This window comes from Sprattus sprattus, assembly GCF_963457725.1.
Source record: "Sprattus sprattus genome assembly, chromosome: 5".
Lineage (NCBI taxonomy): Eukaryota > Metazoa > Chordata > Actinopteri > Clupeiformes > Clupeidae > Sprattus > Sprattus sprattus.
This window is the reverse complement of record NC_137924.1, coordinates 28,849,620-28,864,503: the sequence shown is the minus strand read 5'-3', so window position 1 is coordinate 28,864,503 and position 14,884 is coordinate 28,849,620. Positions and strand designations below refer to the sequence as shown.

Genomic DNA, 14,884 nt, shown 5'->3' with positions numbered 1-14,884 from the left:
ACTGCAAAGTTTAAATGTAGAAAATTGTTTAGTATAGTTTAAGTGTGCCTAGATAATCGATGTGAAAAAGTTGATAAATATGTCCATCCATAATTGCCTACTTGTACCTTTATCAACTTTGAGCGCGATCAATTTTGTCGTGTTAGGTTGACATGCAAGATCTAACCTCCCGTCTATATATATTTTTGTGCAACTATTTGGGAAAGACACTAGAGGGCGGACACATCCTGCCATTGTGTCTCCCCGAAGAAGACGGGAGGGCATTTTTGTTACTTTCGGTTTCGTTCTTATTCGGCCTGGTCGGTAAAGGATTCGTGACTTCTGAGAGGAGTTCGCATATTCATTCCTGAGCTGTTATCTTTATTTATTTTTTTTCGGTTCAACACGTTTCAGGTAAGGCGCTGTTAACGTCTATTACGTTCTCGGTACAAAAAGTTTAGTTCCTTTCGGCTTACTACACAAATGTTTGGGAAACCCCACCCTGTAGCAGCTAACTCGGTTTTCGCGTATGAGCTTTCCCCCCAGACAATTGAGTTGTACAACGAATATGGCCTTATTAACGGCCTAATTTAAAGAACAAGCATAGGTGATACTACAATGGGAGGACATGTATGCCTTATTCTCCTGTCTCATGTAGCCTACCTTAATTAACAGAAAGTGTTGGGTAGGGAGAATAGGCGTTGCGCCGCTGGCTGTGTGATATGCAACATGCCCGCAGTGGCGTAGGCCTAAGTGAAATGTAGTGTTACGGCTTCATATCTGATGACGGAGGTGTGGACTGAATTTCCCTGCTTCTGAGAGGACGAAGGCCCAGTAATGAATAGGGCTTTAGCCAGTGGTGGAGTGAAAGTCAGAAAAATCCATGCCCTTTTTTACCGGCCCTGTCTGTTACATTACCGACGTCGCTTAAGTTAGTAAGCTAGCTAGTTAGCTAATTGAAATGATGACTTAATATGTGGTGTTTGTTTATGCTACTCGTCCCTCCTTCAGACCATGCAGGTTAGAATTCACGCGGTTAAACCGTCTTGTCTGTTGTTTTGCTATAAATAAACCCGTTTCCAGGTTGAAAATACTCAGGGCTATGCTTAGAGGTAGGCTACACTGTGTAGGATTTAAGGAGATCTGTCAGCAGAAATGGAATAGTATTCATAATTATGTTTTCATTTGTGTATTATCACCGGTAATCATGTTTCGCTGAGTTTTTGTTCGCTTAAATAACGGCTCTTCATATCTCCATAGGGAGTGGTCGTGGGTTTACCCTTGTAACCGAGTCTTCGAAGCTTATTGTATCAAAAAGTTGAAGAACTTCCCGTTGAAGCTCTGTCTCGATTAGGGGAAATTACGTCTTGACGTTCGCGTCGTGACTGTTGCCGCCTGATGTGAGGACGCATGCGCAAACTTTGCGACACTATTGTAGTACAACGAGCCAGGTAATGCTGGTGGTGTAGGCTACAGCATGAAGTGGAATGACAAGCGCATTGGTTTACGTTTGGAATCCACCAAGGTTTATGATGTTAAGCTTCATGTTTATTGAATAATTAGTTAAGCTGTGCATTCATTAGCCTACTAGTAACAGTAATACAACATAGCCCCATATGTTGACACTGAGCCTTATGCTGTAAACCGTTGACAAAATTATAAAACACTACGTTAAATAAACCTACATTATGCGTTAAGAGAAGCCAGATACGTTGATATTAAACCATGTATGAGCATGCACGTCTTGGATAGTTTGCTCCTGAGCCTTCTGCCGTAAACCGTTTGTGTTTGCGCATGCGGACTCACATCAGGCAGCGGCGGACTCACATCAGGCAGCGGACTCACATTTGGCAGCGACAGTGACTATCGAAGCCTCGTCTAATTGCTGGTTCAAGAAAAGATTGAACTTCGGCGCAAGGCTTCGACTATTTCTCTCCAATCCATACATTGATTGCGATGGAGCCAGCAGAGTGTAGAAAACTAATTTATCCAGCTTGTAACCTAGGGTTTTTCATGAAATCTAACATAAGCCGAATATTTATGTTGTTATTTCATCATTACGCAATATATTATAAAGGCAGCAGGCAGGCATGGCAAAAGTCCTTGCATTTGTATGGAAATAACTGAACGGTTTCTTTGCAAAATAACGCAAATGTTTAAAATTAACAATTTATCCCAAAGAATAACACAATAAGGATGAGACATTTTAATTTTACTGAAATACTGCTGGGTGTTTTCAAACCATATACACTGTTTTTATAGCATTTGAATGTTTAATCTAATAAAATGCTGCTGGCAACATGATCAATATAAATTGAACATTGTAATTGATTTCAAGCTAACTAAGTTAGGTTTTCAAGGTTGCACATTTTCAGTGCTTATTGGCATGAGATTGACGAAGACTGATCACACGTTTCGACATAAGATTCATTTATTTGGGTGTTAGCTTGAGACAGGACAGGTCGATGACTGAGCATCTGGAAAAACTACAAATCTCTATGAGACAGGGATGACAAGCTTCCACTTATATCTAACGCAAGGATGTAGTTGTTGTTGGGTGAGGTGGTGCCATAAAACATTAAATAGTTCTCGCAAGAGGTCTCGCACCCTGTACCCCAAAGTTACATAGTGCAATACCAGGTGCATCAGGTGTGCTGTGGCAGTGGCACAAGTGCCATTCTCCATATTACAAGCCGGTTTACCACCAAAATGATCTCAAACTTACTTTAATGAATCAGTCCCTTGCTAAGTTAAGCCATAGGTTACCACACTCAGCACTGTCAAGTAAAGTCAAGTCAAGTAAAATGTATTTTTAAAGCACATTCAAACCATGCAGAGACTCATATTCTATTCCTATTAGCTAGGAGGTGACCCTTGGTGGGCTACTGTAGATATATGCTACAGCTTCATGTTGCAGCTCTTTCATGTTTCTACAGTAGCCAAAAAACCAACAAACCATAACACTGGGCCTGTTGCGTTTTTATGACAACTGATGGCCACCGTAACTAACTCCAAACTCAACACTGAACCGCATTAGATCGTTTTTTGTCCCTACTGAAAATTTGGACCCAAAAACACACACAAAAAATGTTAAATGTTCTTTTTGTTGGCAATTAAAATACATAAATAGATCTTGTGTGTGTTGATATGGTCTGACTCATGTGGGCAATCTACAGGATCTGCTACGTAAGCACAGGGTGGTTGGTCTGTGAGTTGCTTCTTGCTGTGCACGCTGGGAGTCATAGGGCCCATAATCCATCTAAATCCATCAATTCATGCTGTACGTCTAGTTGCTATTATCATGTTGATGACATGTTACAACATAAGTCTGCGCCTACTTAAATGTGCCCTGGAAGGGACACAGGGTAGCATATTTTCTCCTTCAAATATTTTATTCATAAATCCCTGTCCGCAATAAATAGAATATATCGTTACTTGCAAGGACTAGGGCAGCCTACTAAATGTGTTTTTTGTTTTAAGATACTATGAGATTTGGAATACTATAAGCCTTTGGATTTAAAAAAAATAATACATCAGTACATCCATCTAATAATGTTGAGACTACATTTTGGGTTCACTGGGTCCAATGTCAGAGGACAGTGGGGGAGATTGGAGAGGAGGATGGACATGACAGAGGAGAAGAGCATGAAGTGGAGAGAGGAGGAGACAGATGAGGAGAGAGAGGACATGAGACAGATGAGGAGAGAGGAGGAGACAGATGAGGAGGACATGAGAAAGATGAGGAGAGAGGAAGAGACAGACGAGGAGAGAGGAGGAGACAGATGAGGAGAGAGGAGGAGACAGATGAGGAGAGAGGAGGAGAGAGATGAGGAGGACATGAGACAGATGAGGAGAGAGGAGGAGACAGATGAAGAGAGAGGAGGACATGAGACAGATGAGGAGAGAGGAGGATACAGATGAGGAGAGAGGAGGACATGAGACAGATGAGGAGAGTTTAGGAGACAGATGAGGAGAGGGGAGGAGATAGGAGGAGACAGATGAGGAGAGAGGAGGAGATAGATGAGGAGAGAGGAGGAGATAGGAGGAGACAGATGAGGAAAGAGGAGGAGACTGATGAGGAGAGAGGAGGACATGAGACAGATGAGGAGAGAGGAGGAGAGAGGTGGACGTGAGACAGATGAGGAGAGAGGAGAAGACAGATGAGGAGAGAGGAGGAGACAGATGAGGATGACATGAGACAGATGAGCAGAGAGGAGGAGATAGGAGGAGACAGATGAGGAGAGAGGAGGACATGAGACAGATGAGGAGAGAGGAGTAAGTAAGTAAGACTTTATTTATATAGCACATTTCGTACAGGAGTTGCAATTCAAAGTGCTTTACATAAAATCAATAAGAGCAAGCAGCAGGAGCAATAAAATATTGGTCAACATCGTATCAGAACCTGATGTTCCGATAGGCTTAAAATATTAAAATCATAATAAAAGTAATAAAACCCTTCTGCCTGGTATTTAGCGCAGTCGAAACCATAGTGCTGCTCCATAGATTCCGACCTACCCTGTTAAATATTTTCCCTAGCTATGTTTCCCCGGCCAAAGGCCACCCTTCCTTCTATACCCTTCCTTCAGAGGCCTCTTCGTCTTCTTCCACCGAACGCACTTCAGGGCTTCGGGAGAGACACTAGCTCTCTTTTACAGGCTTAAGGAAGGTGACTGCACCTAGGGGACTAGAACATTTGTTATGGAAATATCTCTGAGAATAATATGTGATATATAGAGCCACAATATGGTTTCCGACAGTGCCATGGTACCCTCAAAACAGTTTTACAGAGAAATAGTAAAAGTAATAAAAGTCATAAAACCCTTAAAACAGTTTCAAAGAGAACAGAGAAATAAAAAGTGCCAGATAAAATTAATAAAATGCTTTGGTAAAAAGATAGGTTTTAAGCTGCCTTTTGATGGTGTCTAGCGTGTTTGCTTCCCTAATATTAACGGGTAATGTGTTCCATAATTTTGGGGCGTAGTTGACAAAGGCTGCATCTCCAATCTTCTTATGACTGCTTCTGGTGACCTGTAACAGACCTGTATCTGATGATCGCAGTGTTCTAGCTGGTGTGTAGTTAGTAAGAGAGTTAGCAATGTAGCTAGGTCCTTGTCCATTTAGAGCTTTGCATGTGAGGAGGAGGACCTTAAAGTCAATTCTAAAGGTAACAGGAAGCCAGTGTAAAGTAGCTAGGACAGGACTAATGTGTTCTCTCCTTTTAGTTTTGGTTAATAGTCTAGCTGCAGAATTTTGAATGAGCTGGAGTCTTACAGTTGTTTTCTTGGGAAGACCAGTAAAAAGTGAATTACAGTAGTCTAGCCGGCTCGATATGAAAGCATGAATAAGCTTCTCGGCATCATTTTGGTTTAAGAATGATCGTACCTTTGCTATGTTCCTGAGGTGAAAGAAAGCGGTTTTGGTGACTTTGTTAATGTGGGAGTTGAAATTCAAATCTGAGTCCAGGGTGACACCAAGACTAACCACCTCAGGTTTAATCCACCGGGATAAACCTCCTAGATTCTTGGTGAGCATCTCTCTTTTTAATTTAGGGCCGATAAGTAGGACTTCAGTTTTGTCCTCATTGAGTTTTAGAAAGTTATTGTTCATCCATTTGTTTATTGCCAATAAACAGTTGGTAATGGAGTTTATTGCTGTTGCATCATTTGGCTCAGCGGAAATATACAATTGTGTGTCATCCGCATAGCTATGAAAATCTATACTATGTTCTCTGATGATGTCACTGAGTGGTAACATATAAAGAGAAAAGAGCAATGGACCTAAACAGCTCCCTTGTGCAACCCCGTAGCAGCTTTCATGTTTCTCGGACATATGGTCTCCTAGACTGACATAAAACTTCCTTCCTCTAATATATGTTTTGATCCAGTTCAATACACACTCAGAGAACCCAATAAGATTTTCAAGTCTATTGATTAGGATGTCATGATCAATGGTATCAAATGCTGCAGTAAGATCTAACAGGATAAGGATAGAAACTTTATTTGCATCAGAGTTTTGTCTGAGGTCGCTAATTATTTTGGTGAGAGCGGTTTCAGTACTGTGATATTTTCTGAAACCTGACTGAAAGACTTCCAAGATGTTATTTTCTTCCAGATAGGAATTTATTTGGACTAATACTATCTTTTCCAGGACTTTACTAATAAATGGAATATTGGATATGGGTCTATAGCTTGCTAGTGTACTGGTATCCAATTTGGGTTTCTTTAATAGGGGCCTTACAACAGCTGTTTTGAAGGCATCTGGGAAAACGCCAGTTCTAAGGGATGTGTTTATGATGTCAAGGACCGGACCTGAGACACTATCAAACACTCGCTTAAAGAATGCAGTGGGAATGGGATCAATATCTGAGGTTGTAGATTTACATTCGATGATGATTTTAGAGAGTTCACTTAGTGTGATACATGTGAAAGTGCTCATAGTTAAGTTGCAAGATCTACTGATGTCAATTTCACCTCCAGTAGTAGTGATACTAGATCTGATCGATGTTATTTTGTTCTTGAAGAACTGAGCAAACTCTTCGCATTTAGCTGCTGAGGATAGTGGGGGGGCAGGGACAGTGTTTAGCAGCTGGTCAATGGTGGAGAACAGAACTCTGGAATTTCCGGCATTTTCTGTAATAATGTAGGAAAAATAACCTTTCCTTGCTAGACGGATGGTTTTGTTATAGGTAGTTAGTGCATCTTTGTAGATACCGTGGTGGATAGTGGTCTTTGTTTTTCTCCATTTTCTCTCTGCTATGCGACATTTTCTTTTTATTTCACTAACATTTTTATTTTTTAGCCATGGGGAGGTCCTACTTGTAAACTTCTTTTTAGTTTTAAGTGGGGCTACAGAGTCTAACACAGATGATAATGCATCATTTAGGTTTTCTACCATTTCATTTAGAGAGCAGTCATGACTAGTTGGCTCATATAGAGCAATCTGCTCAGAAAATCTCTCCGTAGCTTCATCGTCTAGATGTCTTTTATGGACTAAGAATTCTTTTGTGGTTTTTGGTAAGATGATTTCCACATCAAAAAGTATACAATGATGGTCAGAGAGCGGTAGATCAGTTATTGAAATATTATTGAGGAGGAGGAGGAGGAGACAGATGAGGAGAGAGGAGGAGATAGATGAGGAGAGAGGAGGAGATAGGAGGAGACAGATGAGGAGAGAGGAGGAGACAGACGAGGAGAGAGGAGGACATGAGACAGATGAGGAGAGAGGAGGAGACAGATGAGGAGATAGGAGGAGACAGATGAGGAGAGAGGAGGATACAGATGAGGAGAGAGGAGGACATGAGACAGATTAGGAGAGAGGAGGACATGAGAAAGATAAGGAGAGAGGAGGAGACAGATGAGGAGAGAGGAGGAGATAGATGAGGAGAGAGGAGGAGATAGGAGGAGACAGATGAGGAGAGAGGAGGACATGAGACAGATGAGGAGAGAGGAGGACATGAGACAGATGAGGAGAGAGGAGGACATGAGACAGATGAGGAGAGAGGAGGAGACAGATGAGGAGATAGGAGACAGATGAGGAGAGAGGAGGAGACAGATGAGGAGAGAGGAGGAGACAGATGAGGAGAGAGGAGGACATGAGACAGATGAGGAGAGAGGAGGAGACAGATGAGGAGATAGGAGACAGATGAGGAGATAGGAGGAGACAGATAAGGAGAGAGGAGGACATGAGGCAGATGAGGAGAGAGGAGGAGATAGATGAGGAGAGAGGAGGAGACAGATGAGGAGAGAGGAGGAGATAGATGAGGAGAGAGGAGGAGATAGGAGGAGACAGATGAGGAGAGAGGAGGAGACTGATGAGGAGAGAGGAGGACATGAGACAGATGAGGAGAGAGGACGAGATAGATGAGGAGAGGGGAGGACGTGAGACAGATGAGGAGAGAGGAGAAGACAGATGAGGAGAGAGGAGGAGACAGATGAGGAGGACATGAGAGAGATGAGCAGAGAGGAGGAGACAGATGAGGAGAGAGGAGGACGTGAGACAGATGAGGAGAGAGGAGGAGACAGATGAGGAGGACATGAGACAGACGAGCAGAGAGGAGGAGATAGGAGGAGACAGATGAGGAGAGAGGAGGAGACAGATGAGAAGATAGGAGGAGACAGATGAGGAGAGAGGAGGACGTGAGACAGATGAGGAGAGAGGAGGAGACAGATGAGGAGAGAAGAGGAGACAGATGAGGAGGACATGAGACAGATGAGCAGAGAGGAGACAGATGAGGAGAGAGGACATGAGACAGATGAGGAGGACATGAGACAGACGAGGAGAGAGGAGGACATGAGACAGATGAGGAGAGAGGAGGAGACAGATGAGGAGAGAGGAGGAGACAGATGAGGAATGAGGAGGAGACAGATGAGGAGAGAGGAGGACATGACACAGATGAGGAGAGAGGAGGAGGTAGATGAAGAGAGAGGAGGACATGAGACAGATGAGGAGATAGGACATGAGACAGATGAGGAGAGAGGAGGACATGAGACAGATGAGGAGAGAGGAGGAGTGTAACACCCACCAACGTAATAACTTCCCACCAACGTAATAACCCTGCCAACGTAATAAAAAAGTGTGCATTTCAGACGTAATAGCCCGGCCAACGTAATAATTTCCTGCCAACGTAATAATTCTTGCCTCCTGCCAACGTAATACACAGCTTCCTGCCAGCGTAATACTTATTACGTTGGTAGGAAATGATTACGTTGGTGGGAAGTGTAACACCCACCAACGTAATAACTTCCCACCAACGTAAAAATCCTGCCAACGTTATAAAAAAAAGTGTGCATTTCAGATGTTATGGTCCGGCCAAGCTTGAGAAGTCTTATATTTTGTTACATTTTGTCCCACCAATGTAATACATTTGATCATTTGCTTAATAGATTCCACTGGGTAGTAAGTTTTTATTTGTATTGAAGGGGCAAAGACATGTCAGGATTCTCATCTCTTATCTGACACATTTAACCGTACAGATATATGCCTCTTTTCCACTGTTTTCTGGTAGGCCTTCGATTGTGCAGGCAAAATGAGCGTTTTTGCACAAACCGTCTTTAAGATGGCCTATTTAACTTTGTGACCTTAATTGACCATAGGCTACTCAGCACCCCCTCAACATCCAAATGACTCGAAAATGGTTGGAATCGTTTGTGCACGATTGTGCAGGCAAAATTAACGTTTGTGCACAAACCATTTTTATATAATTTAACTTTTAATTTTTTGGAAGTAGGTGACGCAGCACCCCGTCAACATCCAAATGACTCAAAAATGCTTGGAATTGTTTGTGCATGTGTGTGTGGGTAAAATTAATGTTTGTGCACAAACCATTTGTATGTCACTGTTTGGTTTTTTATCATTTTATTTATGTTAAGTCCTAAAAGTTAAATATCTTAAAGACGGTTTGTGCACAAACGCTCATTTTGCCTGCACAATCGTGCACAAACGACGCACAAACGAATCAAAATACTTTTATTCATTAACTGGGCCCTGTTTCTCGACAGGTTAGTTGCTAACTAAGTAGCAACTTAGTAAGTTGCCAATGGGAAATTGCATTGCAACCAAGTAAGTTGCTAACTTAGTTAGCAACTAACCTGTCGAGAAACAGGGCCCTGAATTAGGGTTGCATTTGCATGTAGACTTTGTTGCCATCTAAGTTAACTTTGTTGCCATCACTATTTCTTTGTATTATTGTTCAAAACTGTATAGTTAAATGTGTCAGACAAGAGATGAGAATGTCATTGGGAACAAAGTCTTCAATACAAATAAGAGCTTACTGCCCAGTGGAATCTATAAAGCAAATGATCAAATTTATTACATTGGTGGGACAAAATGTAACAAAATGTAAGACTTCTCAAGCTTGGTCAAGCTATTACATCTGAAATGCACACGTTTTTATTATGTTGGCAGGGTTATTATGTTGGTGGGAAGTTATTACATTGGTGGGTGTTACACTTCCCACCAACGTAATAATTTCCTGCCAATGTTATACTTATTACGTTGGCAGGAAGCTGTGTATTACGTTGGCAGGAGGCAAGAATTATTACGTTGGCAGGAAATTATTATGTTGGCCGGGCTATTACGTCTAAAATGCACACTTTTTTATTACGTTGGCAGGGTTATTACGTTGGTGGGAAGTTATTACGTTGGTGGGTGTTACACTTCCCACCAATGTAATAATTTCCTGCCAATGTAATACTTATTACGTTGGCAGGAAGCTGTGTATTACGTTGGCAGGAGGCAAGAATTATTACGTTGGCAGGAAATGATTACGTTGGCCGGGCTATTACGTCTAAAATGCACACTTTTTTATTACGTTGGCAGGGTTATTACGTTGGTGGGAAGTTATTACGTTGGTGGGTGTTACAGAGGAGACAGATGAGGAGAGAGGAGGAGACAGATGAGGAGGACATGAGACAGACGAGCAGCGAGGAGGAGAGAGGAGGAGACAGATGAGAAGATAGGAGGAGACAGATGAGGAGAGAGGAGGAGACAGATGAGGAGAGAGGAGGAGACAGATGAGGAGGACATGAGACAGATGAGCTGAGAGGAGACAGATTACATCCTTGTATGTCGCTTTGGATAAAAGCCTCTGCTAAATGACTACATTTTATGGTTTATACCTCACTGGTAATGGAATGTGTCTCTCTGAAACCTCCTTGTAATCTTAGCAACGTCATTGTTCCGTTGTAGCACATTCATTATTAATGGATCTGACAAATGTGTTGAATAGCAAAGTGGATAGTAGGCAAAGACAGATATGTATTGAATTATCATTTTGATAGCATATGACCATGTGAAGGAAAGAAAAACACTAGGTGTGGGGGAAACAATAGATTATTCGATTTTTCTCGATTCTCTCTAAAACGATTCTCTCTCAATTCAGAAAAGTTCATTATCGATTTTGTAATTAAAAAAAAAAAAAAAACGTTTTTTTTTTTTTTTTTTACACATCCATTTTATGTTGAAATGAAAACACAAAGTAGGAAGTGTAGAAAGACTCTGAGTTGCAAACTCGATTGTTTTACAAGTCGAAATGGATTGTTAATCGTTTTATCGGTTTAAAATTGATAATCGTTTTTTTTACACATCCATTTTATGTTGAAATGCAATTATCGATTATCAATTCGAAACGTTTATTGATGCATTTCGACTATTGAATCATTTGAGTTTGCCACTCAGAGTCTAAAATCACTTCCTACTTTGTGTTTGATAATTAAAGAAAATCAACAGATGAATTACCTTCTCTATTTGCTTTATTAGAGAAAAAGCTTTTAATGGTCACATTTTTGACTTTCTATGAGCAATGCAATAGTCGATGCAGCTTGCATTTCAACATAAAATGGATGTGGTAAAAAAAAAAAAAAAAATTACAAAATCGATTTAAAATTGATTGTTGACCTCTGAATCGATTTCGAATCGAATCGTGAGGTGCCAAGAGTTTCCCACCCCTAATAAACACCCTGTGTCTTTCCCACTAGCCATCCAGGATATGTCCTATGTAGTTCTGTGTACCAGGCTGGAATACCCTGCAAAAATGAAAAAGAAAAGCTTTCACATACTGCCAAAAGACACCAGTAAGCGTGTTGGCAAGCTTATATCAGTGTCAACTGGGCTGTTGGTGGTGTTTGCCAGTTGTTTGCATGTCTTTTAGGTACTTAGCTTGCTAGTTTTGGAACAGAACTCCTTATTGCTGCTTTAAACCATGAACTAGGGAGCAGCGATCACACTACACTCTTCCAGCCCCAACTAAGTGGTTACAGAAAGCGAGGTCATGATGAATTTATTTGAGCTTTTTCTGTGTTTCTTTTCTATTGCAGCGTGGCTGCAGCATGGCTGTTGGCATGGGAGGAGCTATGCTGCTTTTTCAAGTGTTTGTTCCACTGCTATTGGTTGCCACAGTGTCAACCTCAGGTAAAAACAACACTGCATCGTTTCTTGAATCCATAGTGGCCATGTTTTATAGTTCAGCTTTGTGATTTTTGAGTATGGAACCCATATCCTCATTGCCTTTACTTGGAATGAAATAAATGGTATAAGAGGTCAGCTCATGGCATTAATAAAAGGAGTTAATATTTATCTATGTGTGAGCCAGTGTCAATCAGGAAAAATATAACATTCCAGCGGGGGACCTGTGCAATATCTATGCTCTACAGAACTCAATCAAATGTTACTTCTGTCAGATCTGTTAGCACTATGTTTTTGTTTCAGCACTTTGTTTACTTTCCTGAAATGAAAAATAAAAGACGTAATGTATTACCCATTGGATGTGCCTAATTCTTGGTGTAAGAATCTGTTGCATGTGTTAATAATATGTTTTATCATCTCTACCACTTTTCCCATTTCAGGAGAGAAAGTGTTTCGCCTGAGCGCAGGGTCCATCGTGTTGCAGGCGGAGCCAGTGACTGAAGAGGTCACCTCCATTATCTGGAAACACAACAAGGACAAAGCTGCAGAATGGTTTAAGGGCGATGATGCACCGACCTATTATAGCATATTTAAAGATGTCACTACACTGGATATGAAAACCTGGGCCTTGACAATCTCAAAACTCCAGCAACATTTCAGTGGGATTTATTCAGCTGAGGTGAACAACAAGGACCCATCAAAGTTTCTGACCTTAAATGTACTTGGTGAGTGCTACTGTTTTTTTTCTGTTAAAAAAATATTTTCAATAAAACTATGGTGCTTGTGTGATGAAGACAGAGCATGGCATTTATGTATGTTTAAATGTGGGGATACGGTATATAATTGTATGTATGTATGAGTGGATGGATGGATAGTGTTTGTGATAGTTCTTTGCACTGTCTTTCCTGTCAAATGTAGTCAGACTGCATGGTATTGTTGGTATTGGATTGTGTTAAAATGTAAGGTCTCTATAGATGCTGATGTGGTGCATCTGTTTAGGCCTAGGAAATTATTTTTTGTGTTTCCTGTTTCCCGACCGACCCTAAAAAAAACTGCCGACCCTAGACTTTTTTTTAAGGGTGGGCCGCGTTTCCCTGTCGATTTCCCCCCAAAAATGTCTAACTGTTTCTCTTACGGACTTCGGAAGACCATAGTAAGAAAATATCTCTGAACTCAGCGCCCCCCCCAACGGCACCCCCCGCCCCCCCTGGAAGGTCAAGTTAATTTTGCTCAATTTTATTTTCTATAAAGCACCAGGGCCTCGTTTCCCGAACGCGAAAAAGGACTTGAAATCGGTCGTAAGAGGGATCCTACGTTGCAGAGCGGTTTCCCGACGCCGCACTTAGCTTAAGTTTATCCTTCGTTGAGAAGAATTCTACGTGTGGTCAGGACCAGTAGTAACTTCACACTTAGCGATACAACCCACCAGGGGCGTCGTTCGGCCTATTATAAAAGAAATCCAAACGATGTTTCTGTGTATAGCACATCATGAGAATGTCATTGTTTCACCTGCCTATTCCCATCAAAATAGAAATAAAGAATATTGAGTATTTGAAAATAAAGATTATACAATATAATATGTTATTGAACTGAGGAGATGGCTTTTCTGACTGTGTAGTTAGGCTGCAATATTAGGAAATTGACATGTCATTGAGCCGGGCTGGAAATCAATCAAGAGGGTGGCACCCGCTAGCCTATATATATTAATTGAGGTATTGTTCTTATGTCGACACTTGTTATATTGGAACTTCATTCATGAGCCTATACATGGGTTTCTTCTATACAAACATTGAAGGCTGCGTGCGCAAATCCGCGGCAGAAAGCCATCTACCCTAATACAAATGAATACAGAAAGCCCAGTTTAAATGTATTGTTTATTACTTATTTAGCCTACCGTTCCCTATTCTGTTGCCATGAATGCTTGCACACACCCTCAAAATATTCCCAAACGTAACCTTGTACATTGTTGAGCCTTTTTCTATATTTGATTTGATTTGATATTTTATTTTTCCTGGCAAACGGATGCTTCCTCCTAGGTATACTGAACATCTTACCAACTCTGTTAGAGCAGTTCACCACACAACAACTCCCTGTCATGTTGCCTTCCTCCACAGCTTTCTCATCCACTTCAACGTTATCTTGCTTCTTTCTGCCGCAAGATTGCGCATGCAACCAGTGATGACGTAGCCGAGACACCCATGTATACACAAGTGAGAAAATCGACTCGTCTGACATCGATGAACAGGCGACCTCCACCCTAAGAGATACTTAAGAACTCGTGCACGTGGCGCTCGTGCACCTGACTTTAAGATGATGTTCGGGAAACGCTCGTAAATAGAAAGTGTTACTGAGTCTACTATGTCGCCAAAATCCACGTAGCCCGTTAAAATACGTCGTTATCGGGAAACGAGGCCCAGATCACAACGGAAGTCATTTAAGGTTACCTTTCCTATAGAACAGGTTTGTTCTTTTATTACACTAAATAAAAAGCCTTGTGTTATTTATCTTATTTACACAACGGCATGTCATTTTTGTCTCTAGATGATCGCGGGGTGTCCTCTGCTCTCTGTATCGCGCAAGGCGGAGTTCTGCATGTACACACGTTACTTTCGGTTTGGAGATAAGGTCGCAGCTAGTATTGAAGAATGGATGACTTGAAATTTGGCAACTTTAAATTAATATATGAAATTGAACAACATCAACACCTTTACGGATAAAATAAATTAACAAGGATAGCAAAACAGGGCCTCGTTTCCCGATAACGACGTATCTTAACGGCCTACGTGGATTTTCGCGACATCGTACACTAAGTAACACTTTCTATTTAAGTGCGTTTCCCAACCATCAACTTAAAGTCAGGTGCACGAGCGCAACGTGCACGAGTTCTTAAGTAGCTCTTAGGAGCTGTTTACGTCAGGTTAACCTGTTTACGTTAATTGCTGTGAAATTAGCTAGCCTATGCGTGCATCGAACGTGCAATGTGCACTGAATTCGGGGCGGGGAT

The 14,884-nt window shown here is 41.4% G+C and overlaps 1 protein-coding gene across 2 annotated transcripts in view; it reads left to right on the top strand.

The window, feature by feature from the left end:
* Positions 1-285: 285 nt before the first annotated feature.
* LOC308365158 (uncharacterized protein) overlaps positions 286-14,884 on the top strand; it is a 38,012-nt gene continuing 23,413 nt past the window's right edge. For both annotated transcript variants that reach the window (XM_080838503.1, XM_080838502.1), the window contains exons 1-3: positions 286-393; positions 11,793-11,886; positions 12,321-12,605. In XM_080838503.1, the coding sequence (XP_080694629.1) occupies positions 11,805-11,886; positions 12,321-12,605 (367 nt within the window). In that variant the 5' untranslated portion in view covers positions 286-393; positions 11,793-11,804. The remainder of the gene's footprint in view (positions 394-11,792; positions 11,887-12,320; positions 12,606-14,884) is intronic.